Source organism: Cyprinodon tularosa, unplaced genomic scaffold (genome assembly GCF_016077235.1).
Source record: "Cyprinodon tularosa strain WSP-4 unplaced genomic scaffold, ASM1607723v1 ctg111, whole genome shotgun sequence".
Taxonomy (NCBI): Eukaryota; Metazoa; Chordata; class Actinopteri; order Cyprinodontiformes; family Cyprinodontidae; genus Cyprinodon; species Cyprinodon tularosa.
The window spans coordinates 467,705-487,500 of NW_024037905.1; the positions used below are offsets into that span (position 1 = coordinate 467,705).

At 37.9% G+C, this 19,796-nt stretch overlaps 1 protein-coding gene across 1 annotated transcript in view; it reads right to left on the reverse strand.

The window, feature by feature from the left end:
• Positions 1 to 1,391: 1,391 nt before the first annotated feature.
• The window catches only part of col7a1l (collagen type VII alpha 1-like), a 117,975-nt gene continuing 99,570 nt past the window's right edge, over positions 1,392 to 19,796 (reverse strand). The window contains exons 97-108 of the mRNA XM_038298510.1: positions 15,602 to 15,682; positions 15,382 to 15,435; positions 15,241 to 15,294; positions 12,542 to 12,604; positions 12,392 to 12,454; positions 12,153 to 12,269; positions 10,462 to 10,539; positions 9,251 to 9,304; positions 9,116 to 9,164; positions 8,370 to 8,603; positions 6,127 to 6,201; positions 1,392 to 1,915 (exon numbers count right to left, since the gene is read on the reverse strand). Coding sequence (XP_038154438.1) covers positions 1,698 to 1,915; positions 6,127 to 6,201; positions 8,370 to 8,603; positions 9,116 to 9,164; positions 9,251 to 9,304; positions 10,462 to 10,539; positions 12,153 to 12,269; positions 12,392 to 12,454; positions 12,542 to 12,604; positions 15,241 to 15,294; positions 15,382 to 15,435; positions 15,602 to 15,682 — 1,140 coding nt within the window. The 3' untranslated portion in view covers positions 1,392 to 1,697. The remainder of the gene's footprint in view (positions 1,916 to 6,126; positions 6,202 to 8,369; positions 8,604 to 9,115; positions 9,165 to 9,250; positions 9,305 to 10,461; positions 10,540 to 12,152; positions 12,270 to 12,391; positions 12,455 to 12,541; positions 12,605 to 15,240; positions 15,295 to 15,381; positions 15,436 to 15,601; positions 15,683 to 19,796) is intronic.

Sequence of the window (19,796 nt, forward strand, 5' to 3'; positions counted from 1 at the left end):
TAACAGTTTAATTCTGTAAAGACAAAATATGTCTGGTGGTCCAGCTCTGATTTACATCTTTGGCTAAATTGCAGGTTTGAATATTGTAATACTTTCCTATAACAAAATAGACCTGCAGAAAGAAATTACTAATAAAATATTTTACATATGCCTAGTTCTATGTTCTATGTAGAGATTTCCCTTAGCTTTGATTGTATGTCTCACAATTTTGTAATTTATCATTGTTCATTAAACTCTGAAAGCTATGTGACTTTGTTAATATTCTGTCCTAAAATGCGATAAGATTTGCCCTTTTTTTTTGAGCACCTGCCCCTTTAGTGGTCTCTGCACGGCCCTGCTCTTCTGGTCTCCCTGCACTTGGAGGGAACTAAGGTTCTTCATGGCCAAGCTTTGGAATATTTTGGAAGTTGTAGGTAATACCGCAGAGTTCTTTTAAAACTGTAGAGATCGGGCTTTTTAGGCTGTGGTTCCAAGGTTCTGGAACTCTCTCCAGCTTTCCCATCAAATCTACTGACACTTTTAAGAGAAAGTAAAAAAACATTTCTATACTATAACAACAAGCTTACAGCTTTACTGCATGTATTTGAAATATGCTTATGTTTTTATCTTTTGCCATCATAAGGCTCTTTATGATTTTAAAGTCTTGAAAATGTGCTATACAAATAGATTTTACAAACTAATTACTAAAAGCTGTATGTCTGCCTTTAAAGAGTTTTTATTTTTCAAACTTTGAAAATAAATAACCAACCGCCAATTCATGTTTATGTACACCCCTGCGTTGGTCGACAAATGAAAATACATATGTTGCGGATGTAATAAGGTTTAATAAACATGAAGGCACTGTATGCTGGATATCTGTTAATCATCTTGATATGTTACGTTGGATCATCATAGGGCAGAATTGTGTCCAAAATGAAGGAAGCTAATGATTGATAACTTACGTACTTCAGCAATTTCTGTAAGCTCTGGCATTTTTTCTTCTTTTCAACCTGAAGATCAAACAAATCAGGCCTTTCAGAGTCATATCATATAAAATATTATTCCAACTCCCTCTTTTAGAACCTCCATCTTCCCACCACGGGTTAGTGTGTGGTTAAAAAAATAAGAGGAAAAAGGCCCCAGTTAAAATGTGCTACCTCCACGCGAGCAACGATGCAGGAAAACCCTTGTCAATGCGGAGACTGTCTGATGTAGATTGGTTAAGCCCCTTTGGCCCTCTCATTTGGCACCCAGCCTGACCCCCCCCACCCCCCACCAAACCAACATATGTGGTGATGACATTGGATGCCACCACAAGCCACCAGTTTTAAATACTTGCAAATTGCAAATAAAAGGTAAAAGAAAGGTAACATGGATATGAAGAGAAGAGGTAGGGATGAAATAAGATGTAATAAAATCACAAACACAAAGCAGTTTTATTTTTTCAGTAGCATTCCTTATAATCACATTAAATAGGTCCAATCAAGTTGGTTTTACCCATAAAAAACATGACAAAAGTAAAGATAAAATACAGATTTGAACATTTGTTCATATTTTGGTCAACAATTTTGTCAGAATTAAACATTTGTAAGAAGAAAAAAACAAAAATTTTCACACACACAAAAAAATGTATAAAAAAAAACACAGAAAACGAAAACAAAGCATAACACCATATTGATTTACTGAAACTTTGTCAGACAGCTGATTCCAGGATAGGATCATCTGTCTGAAGGTAGTTCCTCCATAAAGTCTATAGCGCCACCTTTTATCACACATAGAGTTTCACACTCCTTTCTGGATGGAAATCGATTTTGGTTGCCACCACAGCCACCATAAACAAAAGGCCTGCATTTCCCTGATTGGATGTGGAAATACCAGACCAGTGCGTAGTCCAAACAAGCTCCTTCTGACATTGGCAGCAAACAGCGGTCTGTCACTGAAAGCACAAGTGAGGTAAAGAAGGTTGAAGAAGAGATTAGATGAACTAGCTGCAGTTATTTGAGTTCTCTATACATGGTGCAGTATAATTAGTTAAAAACATTAAAGGGGTCATAGAATGCAAAACCAAGTTTACATTGTCATTGATCAAAGATGATAGTTAGACTAAAACCAACTAAAATCAGAATCAGAATCAGGTTTATTGCCATTGTTAGTGAAGGAGTTCACAAACTAGGAATTTTTTATGGTACAATCATTCAACATGAAACATATATGGAATAGGTAAATAAAATTATAAAAATATCTAAAACACTATGGGTATAAGGCATGCAATAAAATAGAATAATATATACACTTAAGATAAAAATATGGATATTAAATATAAAAAGTAAACTAGCATCTTACAAGGAGTGCAAATAGAGCAGTGTAAATGGCATGGGCAGGTTATAGGTTCTGACATATAGTTAGGTGTTCATGAGTCTTATGGCAGAGGGGAAGAAGCTGTTTTTATGGCGGGAGGTTCTGGTCCGTGTGGACCGTAGCCTCCTCCCTGAGGGGAGAGGCTCAAACAGTCTGTGTCCAGGGTGAGAAGGGTTAGCTGTGATGCGACCTGCACACCCCCTGGTCCTGGAGACATACAGGTCCTGGAGAGATGGCAGCTATATAATATCGAAATAACTAAAATGCGACTAGAAGTAATAATAGCTGTCAAAAACAACACTGATACAAAGTGCAGGTTATTATATCAACAGAGTGACACTTGGACCACTCAGAAGCTTTGTATACTGACACATGTTGAGGCTATTTTGCTGGCTGAAGCTGCAGTATTTTTGCACTTCCAGTCCTGCAAAGATTTAATCATCATGAAGGACTTTTGCAGTTATCTTTGTCATTTGTTGGGGATTGTAGCATTATTGCCAACTCTCCCAGCTCAAGGTTTGTTGTTACCATGTTTGAGGTACCTTTACTGAATGGTTGCTACTATGTTTTCTTAAAGACTATTGACAGCAGCATTTTCCCCTCACTCCCAGTATGACCAACTTCTTAGTTTGTCTTTTCTTTGTTTGGTTTATACCTGATTATGACTGCGGTTTTTGCCCCCCTTTCCCAGTGTAATGGACAGTGTGGCTGATCGTGTTAGCTTTATTTAGCTGTGCTTTATCACAATTGATGATGTCGTCTTTTTTGCCCCTGCTTCCATTCTCAGCCTCTTGGTCACTTTTTGTCTGACTGCTCGTTTAAAACTGGTGACAGCAGTGTTTACACCATCTCTCCCGACTGGAGCTAATTTCTTTTCCCATCTGAGGTTGGGTGAGCCTTGTTGTTGATGTTGGACATCAATGGAAACCACTGGTACATGGATTTTGGGGATGTATTTCAGGCAAATGATGGCCACAACCTGTGCACTACCTGCCTTGGAGGACATCCCCTTGTAGAGATGCTGTCTGAGGACACATGCATGAACTGTGGTTTCCTGCCTCATGGAGTAAGGATAGCTTGGTTGGCCTAGTTATGCCCTCAGGATAATGCAGACCTCCCGCCATCTGGAAAGGTGGCCCCATTCAGGTGTTCAAAGCACCATTGTCCTTGTACCCCCTTTGAGAGGAAGCAGGCCACGCCCAATCAGGACCTGGCCATGAGGGTTGAGGGTTTGTCGTCGTAGTTGATCGTCCTTGTTGTAGAAATGTCAGTATTATGCATGACTTCCGGTGGCTCTCTTCCCCACCCATCCCTTGTTTGTCTGCGGAGTAGTATGTTTCTTCTCTTGCTGCATCTGCCTTTCATTTTAGAGTTTAGGAGGAGGTGGCATAGTCCTTTTAAGTCTCAGAGTGGTTCATTTTAATCACAGGGCACAGTTGGTGAGCAAAGGAACAGTTCTATGTAGGATGCCACGTGTATTTCCCTGAGGAAGCTGTAGTTGGAACTCCTGCAAGGTCAGTTGTCTTACCTTTGGAAGTGTGTTTTTCAGGAGCGGATCGGCTCCTATTTTCTTTCCTGTCCCTCCATCAGAGGAGTACCAAAAGGCGTTGCACATCTATTGGCATGACCCAAAGGTGTTGTCATGTCTCCCCACACATGGTTGGGTGTTGGCTACCATGCAAAAGTCAGTCAAGACAGGCCTGAACCACATGCCAGTTGTTGAACCTTGCTATAATTTTTTACTTGATGAAGCCATGCATCCTAATTTCTGATGCGAGGCAAACAATTCAGGATTGTGTGCTGACCACCTTGGCAAGTCTTTGGCACACCTATTGTTTGCCCTATCTGCATTCCTACAGGATGGGCAACTGATGCAGTTGGATATAGCGACACAGCATTGCAGGCCTTTGCGCTCATAAACAGAGGGCTTGAAAGATTCATGTCTTTGCTTGTCCAAGCTTGTCAACATGTCTGGCTGGTGCAGGCTCCTCAGACTGATGCATGCTGTAGGACCCTTAGTGGTGTCACAGGTGTGTTAGGGCTTTTTTTTGGGTTAGCTGCTATGGAGGCACTGAAACAGATCGTGCAGACTTGCCAGACTAGCCAGCAGCTTTCTGGCCTCCAACCCTCAATGTCTCCAGCTGTTCGCGCGGCCACCGGGAGGTTGATATGGTGTTATGACCCTATCAGGTGCACTATAATCTCTGCAAGATTTCCCTCTAATCATCAATGTTAAAACAACAGATGGTATTTTTTTTATCAGTGTTCCTCAGCCCATAATGTAAACCTAGTTTTCTGTCTAGTGATCTAATTCTGCAATTTCTAATCATTATGCATCTGTTGATGAAAGTTCTGTGGTTAGCAAAGGTCTGGTCTGTCTTATTCTGTGTGGTACTCCTAGTTTGCACTCATTGCTGGCTCTGCAAGAGACTGATTGGGGTATGCCCTATGTTCTCGAAGCTCTGTAGTGTGCCCTCTCTTAGGAACTCTGGTGCAAACTTCAAGTTACTCTGGTAAATTTATCTGGTGCAATAAACAGTGTGGTCATTGTACAGTGGCAGCCATTAAAAATGGCCCGTCCCAGTCAAACACCAGCTGAATGGCAGCCCACTTTCCTGTTGAATGGCAGCCCACTTTCCCAGCAGAATCCCATCCAACTTCCAGCCACTGCAGTGAACCCCTCCTTCTCCTAGGTATGCATGTTTTTTTACTCTAACACCACCCTTTGACTGAATTACAGGAAGATGGTGCTTCTCTTTAGATCTTAATGTCCATAAATCATGACAGAAAGAATATTTTCGTACAAAGATTGATGTTTGAAAAGGAATTGTAGTGGACCAACGAAGGACCAGCCAAGGGCTCATCAAGGAAAGTGGGGAAATTTTGAATGGTTGGATGATTTTTCCCTGGTGATCAATGCGTGAGGAAGCTGTCTAACCCCAGCCATTTTCAGGTTAACCTCCAATATTCCTTTACATTTATTTTAACAGCAGGGTTCTTGGAAGATTTTGATTTCTGGAAGACTATTATCTTTTATTTTGTTTTATCCATTTTGATTTTGTTTTTCATGCAACAACACCACCCCATAAGATAAAAGAAAATTTAAAAAAGATGCTTGTATGGGAATCCCATTCCCCAAGGGACAAATGCACTTGAATTAATGATTTAATTATATGGTATGAAAATGTTATATAAAGCTTCTGATGCATCTTTACAAGGGGTACCGGCATACTTTTAAGAACATTGCTTTGCCATATTTGAAGTAAATATTATAATTGAATAATAGCAACAACAAAAAAAGAAAGAAAGCCGTCATTAAGTTTAGGCCTCATAATGAAGTAAATGCAATTCAGTGTGAAAATATATTTCAGATTGGGTTATTATCATTAAAAATTGATAACTAATTACACACTTACTGATTTTACAGAGATTAAAAAATATACCTACGAGGTCTTAAAGCAAATTACTTTTCTGTTAGCTATCAAAATTTGTTAGATTACTTGTTATTTCTCTGTTGAAGATGTTTATATATGCCATTATGCTCTTTATTTGTGGCTTTATTTACTTAAATGTAAGAGCCAAGAGTTATTTTTTATGTTTTGATAAACAGTATGAAATCGAAATATAGAAATAGCATATTAAAGCTAGCCTGTACAGTTCAGTTTTAACAACTGCTTCAAGCGATGTATGCAAAAAAGAGGTCAAAAGGGGGAAAGTCCAAAAAGACTGAGCAATTTACCAAGGGATATAGCCGAGATAGGAAAAGAAATTGTAGTCGTGGCCACTCACCAGTATCCTTGGTACCAGATACTCTTCTTCTCCTCCTCCTCTCTCTCGACTTCACAGCCCATCCTTCAAGAGGATCTAAAGACAGAAATACATCTAATCAGAAGCTGAACACTGTGCTGAGGTTGACCATCAAAGATTGACACATAGCCACTCTCTCTGGAACAGCACCTAATGAGAGCCAGCGGCATTTTAAACTTGTTTGAATGCTGTATAAGGGTATCTTTTCATATATATTTTAACTTTGTTATGCAAACTTTAAGTTCTAAGGGGAATCCTGGCTAACATTTAGGTTTTTGAAAAACTCTTCAAACATGGAAAGCTCTCAAATTGTTACCGGAGGAACAAAATAAACACTCATTTATAGATTTATGATATTCAAAAAGTAAAAAAAATAAGATTTAAACTGTTAGGAGATAGGCGCGATACAATTCAAATACAGTACTTTGCAAAAAGTATATTTCATCACCTTTCAATCAATAGTTTTAGGTTAATTTAATTTGATTTTTTTTTAATCAAAGACAAAAACAAAGTTGTGCATGATTGTAGGCTTGAAGCAAAATTGTGAATGGTTTAAAATGACAATAAGAATATCAACAAAAAAAGTTTTTTTTTTTTATCTTTTATTTGTGTGTAATCTTTGTAGAATAGTTGCTGCACTTGAAAATACATGTTTTTGTGTTTTTTTGTTTTTTTACTGTTCTCATCTAGAATGCAAATGCACGACATCCTGTCCCTTGTACAATTACAATTGAGTTGGCTTTAGTCCCTCGAGGGCCCATAGTCAAGACAATATCAGAGTAAACAGTGTTTTAGTAGTTTTACATTAATTACAATTCAATCAAGATTGTAAAGCTAAATGGACACTGCTTGTTCTGCAAGTCTTTTTTTCTTCACACCCAAAGAAAAAAAAGGCAGAAAAAAGTGATTTAACAATATTCACCCATCTTTAAATATTTAAAGATTTAAAATCTTTATGAATATGAATAATCAAAAGCTACCGTGACAGCCAAATAGTGTCCAGAATTTAGATTCCAATGCAGCTGACATTCATTACCTTATTCTGTAAAACCAAAACATCAGTCATATCTTTTATAATCACTAAAATCCCCCTGGATTACAGTTTAAACCATTTCTCAATTTTTCCTGAGAACCATTCTATTACTATTTAAGTTGTTATCGTTCACGTAATCTGCTCAATTTGAGATGGACAGATAATTACTGTATAGGTTTAGTACAAGTGCCCAATGTTTTTTGTTTTTTTTAATCTATAATGATAGATTTACAAGAGGTTATAGACTTATACTGTAATGCAGACTTACAAATAAAGTTTTCAGTAAAATAAAAAGAATCTGCTCAAACATATTATGTCTGACTATATTTTTCAAAAGCTGTGGGAAACATCCATTTGGATACTTAACATGTTTACTCTACCTGCCTATGTCCAGCTGTGGTTTTGCTTGTATGACTATGAGGTAGGTTCCCCTCACACATACATACAAACAGATCTTGGTGCCAACTTGCCCCCAGCTGGTACAGATTAGGTCAAATTAGGTTAAAGAAATCAATTGCAACAGTTTTCGGATGCGACTAATTAGTACAGAGGCCCACTGTGTGTGATTAAATTTCATTGTACATACAGCTGCTCTTTGAAGGTTTTACAGATTTCTTGGAGAACATTGGTGAACAATCAATGATCACACTTGAATTCCCTTGCATAGGTAGGACTCATAGAGTAGAGTAGTTTAACAAGAGACTGAAAAGTTATTCATACTAAACCTTCTCTTTTTATTCACAGAAATAATATGAAAACCAATTGTTTTGGTCTATCCCTAAAAACAACATTGAATTTTGATGTTGAATTAAATTAAGATGTGGAAATATACTTTAGAAACGAGTAACTAACTCAACAATTTTGGTTTCTCTTTAATTATTTTATATTTGTGTTTGTCAACCAAATAATTCACCTCTGTTCCTATGTTTTCCATCAGTTTTCATGCAGAATATTTGCCAAGACAAGTCGGGGTGCACTAATGACACAGCTTGTTCCAAAATCACCCCCATAATCTCAGATGGGAAAGGACCCACAGAGAGGACATTTTAAATGTCCACCACACAGCTGCTCCACATAAGTTTGAGTTGTGTGCTCATTTAGTCCCACTCTTGGTCACACTGTAGCTAAGCAATCTGTGTGCTTGGCCAGGGGGTGCAAATCTGCTGACATTTATGTTGCAGTTTGTTCTTACCAGTGAGGTTAAGTGAAATCTGGGCTTCTTCAAGATTTAGCAGAGAAACACTTTTCATTTCTTTCATCTTGATGTTATGTTCATCTTTCCGAATGCTTTGTTCCCTCCAATCAATACTTTCAGCAGTAGAGATAGCATCCGCAAACTCTTCTAGCTTAGTGGTAGTTTTGCTTCCAGGTACCACATACGATGCATCAGGATCCACAGACTTCACCATAAACTTGTATTCCAGCCCTGCAATATCCAAATAGTTACATCGTAGGGAAATAAAATACCAGTATATAATACAATACTAAAAAAAAAACCTTGAAGGAAAAAGTTGCATTGAATTTGCATGCATACTGTTTATGTTGTTATTTCATAGGTAAAGATCTTGCAAACAAAAAGGATGTGTAATATTTGAGTTGACAACAAAATTTTATACTTTGGATGTTTTATATATGCATTGAATATTTTGAGGAGGTGTCCCTCCTAATTGTAGTCTCGTGTTTGTGAATGGTTTTAGTGTTACAGGCACCATGGTGTGTGTTCCTCTGAGAGAACATAACAGATGGCTCAACACACAGGGGTGTCATGTTGCTGCTACAGGAGCTTGACATCAAATAGCCACACGTGTAGACAAGAATAAGCACATACTCATTCAAATATGTAGGTCTCCCTAAAAAAACATGCTTATTCAGGTTTCGACAAAATACAAAGGAAAGTTCCTGCATAAAATATGTCTTCAAAATTGTGAATCCTCTTACCACATTTTTCTACCACCTCCTGAGTGACAAGCTCCTTTACTTCCTCAGCCTTCACACAGAGATACAGCATTTAAGAAGCCTGTTATTCAGAAACTTTTTAAAGCATTTATGAAAGGAGATATCTAGTTGACGTACTGATAGTCCAGGCTCTCCTTTCTCTCCTTTCGCTCCTTCCAAACCCTCTGAACCCTAATGGAAATAAAAAATGAGCATCTTTATTTTAAGGATTTCCAGTATTAGTGACAATATTGTCCTTAAAATAGTTTATGAAGGAAACTGTGAAAATTAAGTAACTCGGTCCAGATAAAGTAGCACAAATAAAATTTCAAATTCTTTAACCTAATACTTATTTATCATTGTTGTATAGATTCTAAATTGTATCACTTATGTACATCAGTGTGAGCTATGGATTATAAATACCTTTTTAATCTGGTGCTAAAGCTGGCATGAGCTCTGTCTGCTATTTTGAAAATGTACTTGGCATGCAGAATACTAAAAGGTCTTTTGGGGTATTTTATTAATCTAATAATAACTATTTAGAAATTATGACGTTTTCAACCCTCAAAATGGACAAGCAATCCTAAAGTAGAGAAAAGGAAATTTTAAAGTGAACTCACAGCAAAAAAATAACTATTTCTTGATGGAGAAGGCCAAATTTTATATATACAACCTTTGTTCGAAACACAGATTCAATCTGTGTATCGAATACACAAATACAATCTTTAATGTGATACAATATTCAGATTAAAGAGGCAACATAAGCAATGTTAATAAGTGTTTTGACCCACAGAAAAATAGAGAGGTAATGAGTTTACTTTATATGTGCAGAGATTAAGAGTATTTTCTTGATGACATTCAGACTTTTTTCACAAATATGAATAAAATGTAATTCAAAAGTTTTAGAAACCTCTAAAAAATACAACACAGTACAACCCATGTTGTTCTAAATGGTAATAGTTTATGGAAAAGAAGTAGCAACATCTTGTATAAATATAAAATAGAATATCTAAATAGAGCACTGGCTCCAACATTTCAGCGACTAGATCACAAAGAACAGCAGAACCATGTGACTCCTTTACCTTACAACTAGATAAGTGTGACAAACTGCACCCATAAAAAAAAAAAAACTAAACTAAAGGAACAAAGATATTTAATTTTCCAATGCATAATGCTTCATTTCTAAATCAGAAGAATCTTATAAAGGACTGTAAATGTTTTTGTATTTTTTAGTTATCTTGTTTTGCTTCTTAGAATTATTACTAGAACCCAAACTGTATACAGTATAACCCGAAGCGGAACAATTGGCATAAGGAATAAACAAATTAGTTTTCAACTCTAAATCTTACAGTTTCTCCTCGTAGCCCTTGTGTTCCAGGCAGCCCCCTCTGACATGGTTTCGATTTGCCTCTTCTGCCTCTCTCGCCCTACACAGAGGAAAATGCATCTTAATGCAGGTATTACAGCCTCAAATGCATAACTTTTACACGCTATGAAAGACATATCAGTTAGTGGCATCCTTGGAATATCCTCATTAGCATTTTCAAGCCACTCTCTATTAACACGGAAAGTCCGGTAATTGTTGCTGAAAGGATGTAATTGAGTAAGATATTACTTGAAGGCTGCAGACGAGAATAGACCTCTCTGTGTGTGTATGTGTGTGTGTGTGTTAATTTGGGACATGTCTCCGCTGTCTTCAGAACCCCAGCACTGCGAGCACATGCTGTCGTTCTCTCACGAAGGCAAGATGATGACTGTAATCAAGCTCTGCTCGTCCTCATCATCATGTCACGTATTCAATCCACCCCTGTTGTGTTTCTACATGAAGTGGAGAAATTTATTTGGGAATAAGAATATTTACAAAAAAACGTGTGTTTAGCAGCAGTACTTGCATAATATTTTCATTGGATTATTTAATTTTATTTCATGGTAGATTTGATATAAGATATCTAAGACCATCTACAAAAACACTTTGCTAAGACAAAATTATTGATATTAAATCTGCTTTTAATCACTTTTTTAAGCTGGCCATCATTGATGGTACAGAAAAGTCTGCCAAGTTTGCGAGACCCAGACATACTGTTTGCATGATTAGTCACCCCAAATTACACAATTTCAGGCCTACCAAGAGATGGTCGAAAGTGACACCTGAGCAAAGATTATACAAATCAAAAAAGCGCCCTAGGAACTCACTAATGCTCTCGAGGAGTGACGCAATCCAATGCTAAAGCTGGAGGATTTCTAACAAGATATCTATTGGTTAAACATTAAAAAACTTAGTCCTTTATAAAAGAGTGGCAAGAAGAAAATTATTGCTTAAGGAAAGCAATAAAAAAAACTTGTTTTGAGTTTGTCACAAGCTATGTGGGGAACACTGCAAACATGTGAAAGAATGGTGCCCTGGTTAAAACAGTGGAAAGATTACATAACTTTTATAGTTACCAAAGATAATTTATTTATTTAAAGATTAGATGTTTAAATCAGAGGACTTGGATCACAAAATTTACAATTGCCTGCAGCTAGATAACAAACTACAGGATTTCCAGACCTACTAAAACAAACTGAGTTAACAGTAACAGAAAATATCAGGTTTAATTGTCATTTCAATATGACTTGAATTTTGTTGATCATACTCTTTGCTTTACTAATGTTATGAGTTCGTTTCCAGGTTTAGGATAGACTTTCCTTGTTGTTGTTTTTTCTAAAAATGTTATTTCTATCTTAGAAGGTAGGAATATGAAAACTAAGATTATTTGATAAATAGGTTTATTCTATACTAATGTCATTAAATCAACCCCTATTACCTTTATGTTCAATGTCCCTCTTTTGCACAGCACTAATGACACAAGTGGATTCCAACATAAAATAGGGGCAGTGGTAGCCTAGTGGTTAGGGCATAGAGATTGGAATCCTGAGGTTCTTAGTTTGAGCCCCACTCCCACCGCACATTGGTAGCCCACTGCTCCCAAAGGGTATGGGTTAAATACAGATGTAATTTTCTCCAATATGAGATCAATAAAGTTCAATTATTAATTGATACCTTAGGCCCTGGATCACCATGAGGACCTGGAGGTCCCGGCGGTCCCTCATCTCCATCTCTTCCTGGACTTCCAGCTGATCCCTTGAAGCCTGGAAATCCTGGGAACCCTGTAGCACCCTACATTAGGCAAAATATTATATATTTTCAGAATTAAGTTAGGGAAACAAAAAGAGACTGTTTTGCTTTACATTTAAAACTATAAATACATATCTAGTGTGAGTTAGATTTATTGTGCAAACCTTATCTCCTTTCTGTCCTGGATCACCGTCACTCCCATTGGTCCCTCCTTCTCCTTTATCACCCTAAGATTCATTGCATATGGTATAAATGATTATATAGTATGCCTCTGATTGATATAAAGGGAACTATGAGTTCATTAGTGTGTTTACCTTACGCCCTGTGAGTCCATTAAGTCCTGGTAAACCTGCACTACCAGGCAAACCCGGATCTCCCTGTTTTAAAGATATGATACCTTCACATATTACTGTATTACAACTACAACCGTCAACGTATTTTGGGGGGGATTTTTCATGGTAAATTAACAAACTAGTAAATAGCCATTAGGTTGAGGGTAAGGAACACATTTAAAAAATATACATATATTTATTAAAAAAAAACATAAAAAAGGCCTTCAGCAGCATTAGGACTTCGTTTAGCAGAACAAACTGCTGCAAGTTGTTTGACACATGAATTTATCAGCAAGACGTTTTACAAGCATTACTTTGCAAAATAGCTTTAAGTCACATAGATAAATTAAAAAAATCAGCAAAGCTAATGTTTAAGAACTACTACAAATGATCAGTTGGCTTCAGGTCTGGACTTGCCTTTCTATATCCTGAATAAGGCTTAATGTAAACTTGAGTTTGCAGCCCCTCTACCTGTTCTGATTTTAAATTAGCCTTGTATTTAGCTCAATCTAACTTCCCATTCATTGGGACAGTGCCAGAGGGTGGTTAAGCTCAAGATGTTCTGTGATTTTTTTTTACCTTCGCTGTAATGTTTTGGTGGTGCCGAATTTTCTTAAATTCTTGTATAATCGATTGAACAGAGTTTTTAAGTAAAAAAGGTTTGGGATATTGTTTGTCTGTTTTAAACTTCCTTTTTATATTGCAGCTTTTCCCTTATTTTCTCTAACGAACATCTGAGGCCTCTGCACAACAACTGCATTAATACTGAGATTGAATTAGACACAGAGGAATCAAAATATTCAGCAGATTTAAGGACATCATTGCATTTCCATCTATCAGAGGGGACTGAATAGATGTTCATGCCACACCTTTGAGATTTTTAGACATAGACACAACTTTATTTATCCCTTGGGATTACTCCTTTAGGATAGTTTGTTTCCAGTAGCTTATATAGAGTACAAAGGGTTTAAGCAATATGCAATGAAAGATAAAAATATGAAAGCCAATATAAAGAGTGTATATACACTGCCTGGCCAAAAATTAAGTCGCCACCTGGATTCAACTAAGCAAATAGGTACGAGCCTCCTATTGGATAATTACTGCATGGGCGATTATCTTTCAGCTGGCAACAAGTTATTTAACCCCAACTGGTGCAATGACTTGCTTCTCATTTCCTAAACAACCATGTCGAAAGACATCCCGTGGTCGTGGAAAAGATGTTAGTCTGTTTGAGAAGGGTCAAATCATTGGCATGCATCAAGCAGAGAAAACATCTAAAGAGATTGCAGAAACTACTAAAATTGGGTTAAGAACTGTCCGACGCATTATGAAAAACTGGAAGGATGGTGGGGACCCATCATCTTCAAGGAAGATATGTGGCCAAAAAAATCCTGAATGATCGTAATTGCCGATCACTTAAAAGTGTGGTGAGATCAAATCGAAGAAAAACAACAGTAGAACTCAGGGCTATGTTTAATACTGAAAGTAAGAGCATTTCCACACGCACAATGCGAAGGGAACTCAAGGGATTGGGACTGAACAGCTGTGTAGCTGTGAGAAAACCACTAATCAGTGAGGCTAACTGGACAAAAAAGGCTTCAATTTGCCAGGGAGCATAAAGATTGGACTGTGGAGCAATGGAAGAAGGTCATGTGGTCTGATGAGTCCAGATTTACCCTGTTCCAGAGCGATGGGCGAATCAGGGTAAGAAGAGAGGCAGGTGAAGTGATGCACCCACCATGCCTAGTGCCTACTGTACAAGCCTGTGGGGGCGGTATTATGATCTGGGGTTGCTGCAGGTCAGGTCTAGGTTAGGTCTAGGTTCAGCAGCAGTATGTGCTCAAAGAATGAAGTCAACTGACTACCTGAATATACTGAATGACCAGGTTATTCCATCAATGGACTTTTTCTTCCCTGATGGCACAGGCATATTCCAAGATGACAATGCCAGGATTCATCAGGCTCAAATTGTGAAAGACTGGTTCAGGGAGCATGACACATCATTTTCACACATGGATTGGCCACCACAGAGTCCAGACCTCAACCCCATTGAGAATCTTTGGGATTTGCTACAGAGGGCTTTGCGCAGCGGTCAGACTCTACCATGATCAATGCAAGATCTTGGTGAAAAATTAATGCAACACTGGATGGAAATAAATCTTTTGACATTGCAGAAGTGAATGACCTTTTTTTTGGTGGCAACTTTTTTTTTTTGGCCAGGCAGTGTAGTACCAAAAAAGCATTAAAAAAAGTTGTAATGTCCTGAATTATGTTTCCCTTAGATATAATAATATCTGCACAGTAGAGAGCTAAGGAAAGACTACAAAGCAGTTGACTTGGATTATTGGACTTGTACTGCAGAGATGTACTGACCTTATTAATAAGTAAAAAAAAATTAAACAGGCTACACAGTAGTTGGCATGTGTTATTGCACAGTGAGAGAAAAGAATAAGAAAAAGTGACAATTTTGTTTTGCTTAGAGAAAAACATGCCTCAGTTTTTTGTTTCAAAAAATAAATATTCTAATAGGTTTTGTCCCAAAACATACCATCTCAAAATTTCTAAAAGTATTTTCTAAAATATGTGAAAATGTTCAAAAGCAAAAAATCTGCTTTGCTAAGAATTGCAGATAGGATTATATGTGATGAAATTAATTAAAGAGATTCCAACATAGGGCTAACCTTTTCACCATCTAGACCGGGACTACCAGTGCGTCCATGAAAACCCCTGAAACCCTGAAGAAGGAGGAAACACATTTACGGCAAATCAGAATAGAGAAAACAATAAATTGGACAACAGAATGAAATGATGAATGTCCAAACCTTTTCTCCTTTTTCTCCTCTTTCTCCTGGTAAGCCAGGTTCTCCAGGATCACCCTGTGAAAAACATTTGAATCAAATACACACCAAATTTTTACATAAAATATTTAAAGAAACTTGACTCAAATTCTAAGGCTCCACTTTTAAATCCAAACTCACATTGCAATAAAGTGTTAATCTTAACATTATATCCAGTTCTATTACTTGTTTTGTTTTAAAATACCTGATTGCCCTTCATGCCTTGAAGTCCAATATCTCCTTTGTCACCTTTCTCTCCATCTTTTCCATGCTTTCCATTGCTTCCCTAAAATTGAATCAAATTAGAAAACATAATTTCACAATTAAAGACTTAATATTGCTTTCAAATTAAAATACTTATACTTACTTATAATATAATATAAAACAAGTATAGAATGTAACAATGGTTTCCTAACAAAGTATAGTCCTAATATTTAAAGCTATATAAAATTCACACTATATCCAAGTAAAAACCCAAGTAATCTACACATGCAACTAAACAACAAATGAATCAATGCAGTACATTATCTCTTATAAAAAAATAAATAAATAAATATTTGATTAAAAGTATTTGTAAATCTTTAAGTATTTGGAAAGTGGTCCTGCGGCTTTTTGGAAATTAACATAAAGTGTTTTAATATTACCAGAATGCCTATAAAATGTTTCATCAACACTATAAGATTATTATTAAGAGTGTTGCAACTGATAGGACTAAATGACATTCACAAACAAACTTGTCCAGGGACTCTGAAAGCTCCAGTTGGAAATAATCCACTAAGGGCTGGATCTATCAATGGTTTGCGTGTATAAAAATGTGAGCTATTTCACTGCGCACGCTAAAAAATGTACAAACTGATCTATCAACAGCATGCTAAAATAATTTGGTCTTTAAAACCTGCTAAATAGCGCCCCTTATCCATTTAGTACTTTTTCTGCAATGAATATGCAATATGGGGCGTTTACACGGAAAAGTGCGTCTTGTGGGAGGAGAACATGTAAATATATTAATTTAGCACTCGCAAAGTGATTTATTAAACCTGAAAGCAATTTTGCTAACGGTATCTGACTCTATGTTTAACACGTTTCAAAAGAAGGTGCAAATGGTCTGTATGCGTAATTGCGCACACATGGCAGCGGTTATTGTCGCAAGAAGGAGACATCGAAATGAAGCAAGGAGACGCAGAGAACGCATTTTTTCACTCCGTGTGAATATTTTTGGAATGAACGAGGAAACGATCATCAAAACATTTCGTTTATCCAGCATTGCCATTTTGGAGCTGTTGGGGGATTTGGAGCCAGCCACAAGGAGGACCCACGCAATACCAGATATCACAAAACTCCTTGCAACATTGGATCTCCCAATCTAGTTTTTCAGAAGTGCTGTCTGACGTTCTAAATGCCATGTCGCCCTGATGCCCTAACAGAGAAACCAGACCTCCCCCCTGCACCTGTGGAGCAACATGCCAATGCTGCGGGGATGCGTACGCGCAGTAATCTCATCCACAGTCACTTCTTGTGAGCCAATTGGTATGTGCATTTTTCTACAGGCCAATACAAAACACCATTTTTTTTTTTTTTTTTGCAGTGAAGTAGAAATTCAGCCACATGCCACCTTAGGGAATAAAGGTTGCCAAAGTTTTATCTTTTTATATATATACTGTATATATATACATATACATATGTATATATACAGGTGCTGGTCATAAAATTAGAATATCATGAAAAAGTAGATTGATTTCAGTAATTCCATTTAAAAAGTGAAACTTGTATATTATATTCATACATTACATACAAACTCATATATTTCAGATGTTTATTTTGTTTAATTTTGATGACAAATAACAACAAATGAAAATCTCAAATTCATCATATCAGAAAATTAGAATATTGTGAAAAGGTTCAAAATTGATGGCCCCTGGTGCCACACTCTAATCAGCTAATTAACTCAAACCACCTGCAAAAGCCTTTAAATGGTCTTTCAGTCTAGTTCTATAGGCTACACAATCATGGGGAAGACTGCTGACTTGACAGTTGTCCAAAAGACGACCATCGACACCTTGCACAAGGAGGGCAAGACACAAAAGGTCATCGTTAAAGAGGCTGGCTGTTCACAGAGCTCAGTGTCCAAGCACATTAATAGAGAGGCGAAGGGAAGGAAAAGATGTGGTCGAAAAAAGTGTACAAGCAAGAGAGATAACCGCACCCTGGAGAGGATTGGGAAACAAAACCCCTTCAAAAATGTGGGGGAGATTCACAAAGAGTGGACTGCAGCTGGAGTGAGTGCTTCAAGAACCACCACACACAGACGTATGAAAGACATGGGTTTCTGCTGTCGCATTCCTTGTGTCAAGCCACTCTTGAACCACAGACAGCGTCAGAAGCGTCTTGCCTGGGCTAAAGAGAAACAGGACTGGACTGCTGGTGAGTGGTCCAAAGTCATGTTCTCTGATGAAAGTAAATTTTGCATTTCCTTTGGAAATCAAGGTCCCAGAGTCTGGAGGAAAAGAAGAGAGGCACTTCATCAACGTTGCTTGAAGTCCAGTGTAAAGTTTCCACAGTCAGTGATGGTTTGGGTTGCCATGTCATCTGCTGGTGTTGGTCCATTGTGTTTTCTGAGGTCCAGGGTCAACGCAGCCACATACCAGGAAGTTTTAGAGCACTTCATGCTTCCTGCAGCTGACCAACTTTTTGGAGATGCAGATTTCATTTTCCAACAGGACTTGGCACCTGCACACAGTGCCAAAGCTACCAGTACCTGGTTGAAGGACCATGGTATCCCTGTTCTTAATTGGCCAGCAAACTCTCCTGACCTTAACCCCATAGAAAATCTATGGGGTATTGTGAAGAAGAAGATGCAATACACCAGACCCAACAATTCAGAAGAGCTAAAAGCCACTATTAGAGCAACCTGGGCTATCATAATACCTGAGCAGTGCCACAGACTGATCGACTCCATGCCACGCCGCATTGCTGCAGTAATACAGGCCAAAGGAGGCCCAACTAAATACTGAGTGCTGTACATGCTCATACTTTTCATGTTCGTACTTTTCAGTTGGCCAACATTTCTATAAATCCTTTGTTTTTATTGGTCTTCAGTAATATTCTAATTTTCTGATATGATGAATTTGAGATTTTCATTTGTTGTCATTTGTAATCATCAAAATTAAACAAAATAAACATCTGAAATATATGAGTTTGTATGTAATGTATGAATATAATATACAAGTTTCACTTTTTAAATGGAAATTACTGAAATCAATCAACTTTTTCATGATATTCTAATTTTATGACCAGCACCTGTATATATATATATATATATACATATGAATATATATATATATATATATATATATACATACATATATATATATATATATATATATATATATACATATACATACACTATATTGCCAAAAGTATTTGCTCACCTGCCTTGACTCACATATGAGCTTAAGTGACATCCCGTTCCTAATCCATAGGGTTCAATATGACGTCGGTCCACCCTTTGCAGCTAGAACAGCTTCAACTCTTCTGGGAAGGCTGTCCACAAGGTTTAGGAGTGTGTTTATGGGAATTTTTGACCATTCTTCCAGAAGCGCATTTGTGAGGTCGCACACTGATGTTGGACGAGAAGGCCTGGCTCTCAGTCTCCGCTCTAATTCATCCCAAAGGTGTTCTATCGGGTTGAGGTCAGGACTCTGTGCAGGCCAGTCAAGTTCATCCACACCAGACTCTGTCATCCATGTCTTTATGGACCTTGCTTTGTGCACTGGTGCACAGTCATGTTGGAAGAGGAAGGGGCCAGCTCCAAACTGTTCCCACAAAGTTGGGAGCATGGAATTGTCCAAAATGTCTTGGTATGCTGAAGCATTCAGAGTTCCTTTCACTGGAACTAAGGGGCCAAGCCCAGCTCCTGAAAAACAACCCCACACCATAATCCCCCCTCCACCAAACTTTACACTTGGCACAATGCAGTCAGACAAGTACCGTTCTCCTGGCAACCGCCAAACCCAGACCCGTCCATCAGATTGCCAGATGGAAAAGCGCGATTCGTCACTCCAGAGAACGCGTCTCCACTGCTCTAGAGTCCAGTGGCGGCGTGCTTTACACCACCGCATCCGACGCTTTGCATTGCACTTGGTGATGTATGGCTTGAATGCAGCTGCTCGCCCATGGAAACCCATTCCATGAAGCTCTCTGCGCACTGTTCTTGAGCTACATGAAGTTTGGAGGTCTGTAGTGATTGACTCTGCAGAAAGTTGGCGACCTCTTCGCACTATGCGCGTCAGCATCCGCTGACCCCGCTCCGTCAGTTTACGTGGCCTACCACTTCGTGGCTGAGTTGCTGTCGTTCCCAAACACTTCCATTTTCTTATAATACAGCTGACAGTTGACTGTGG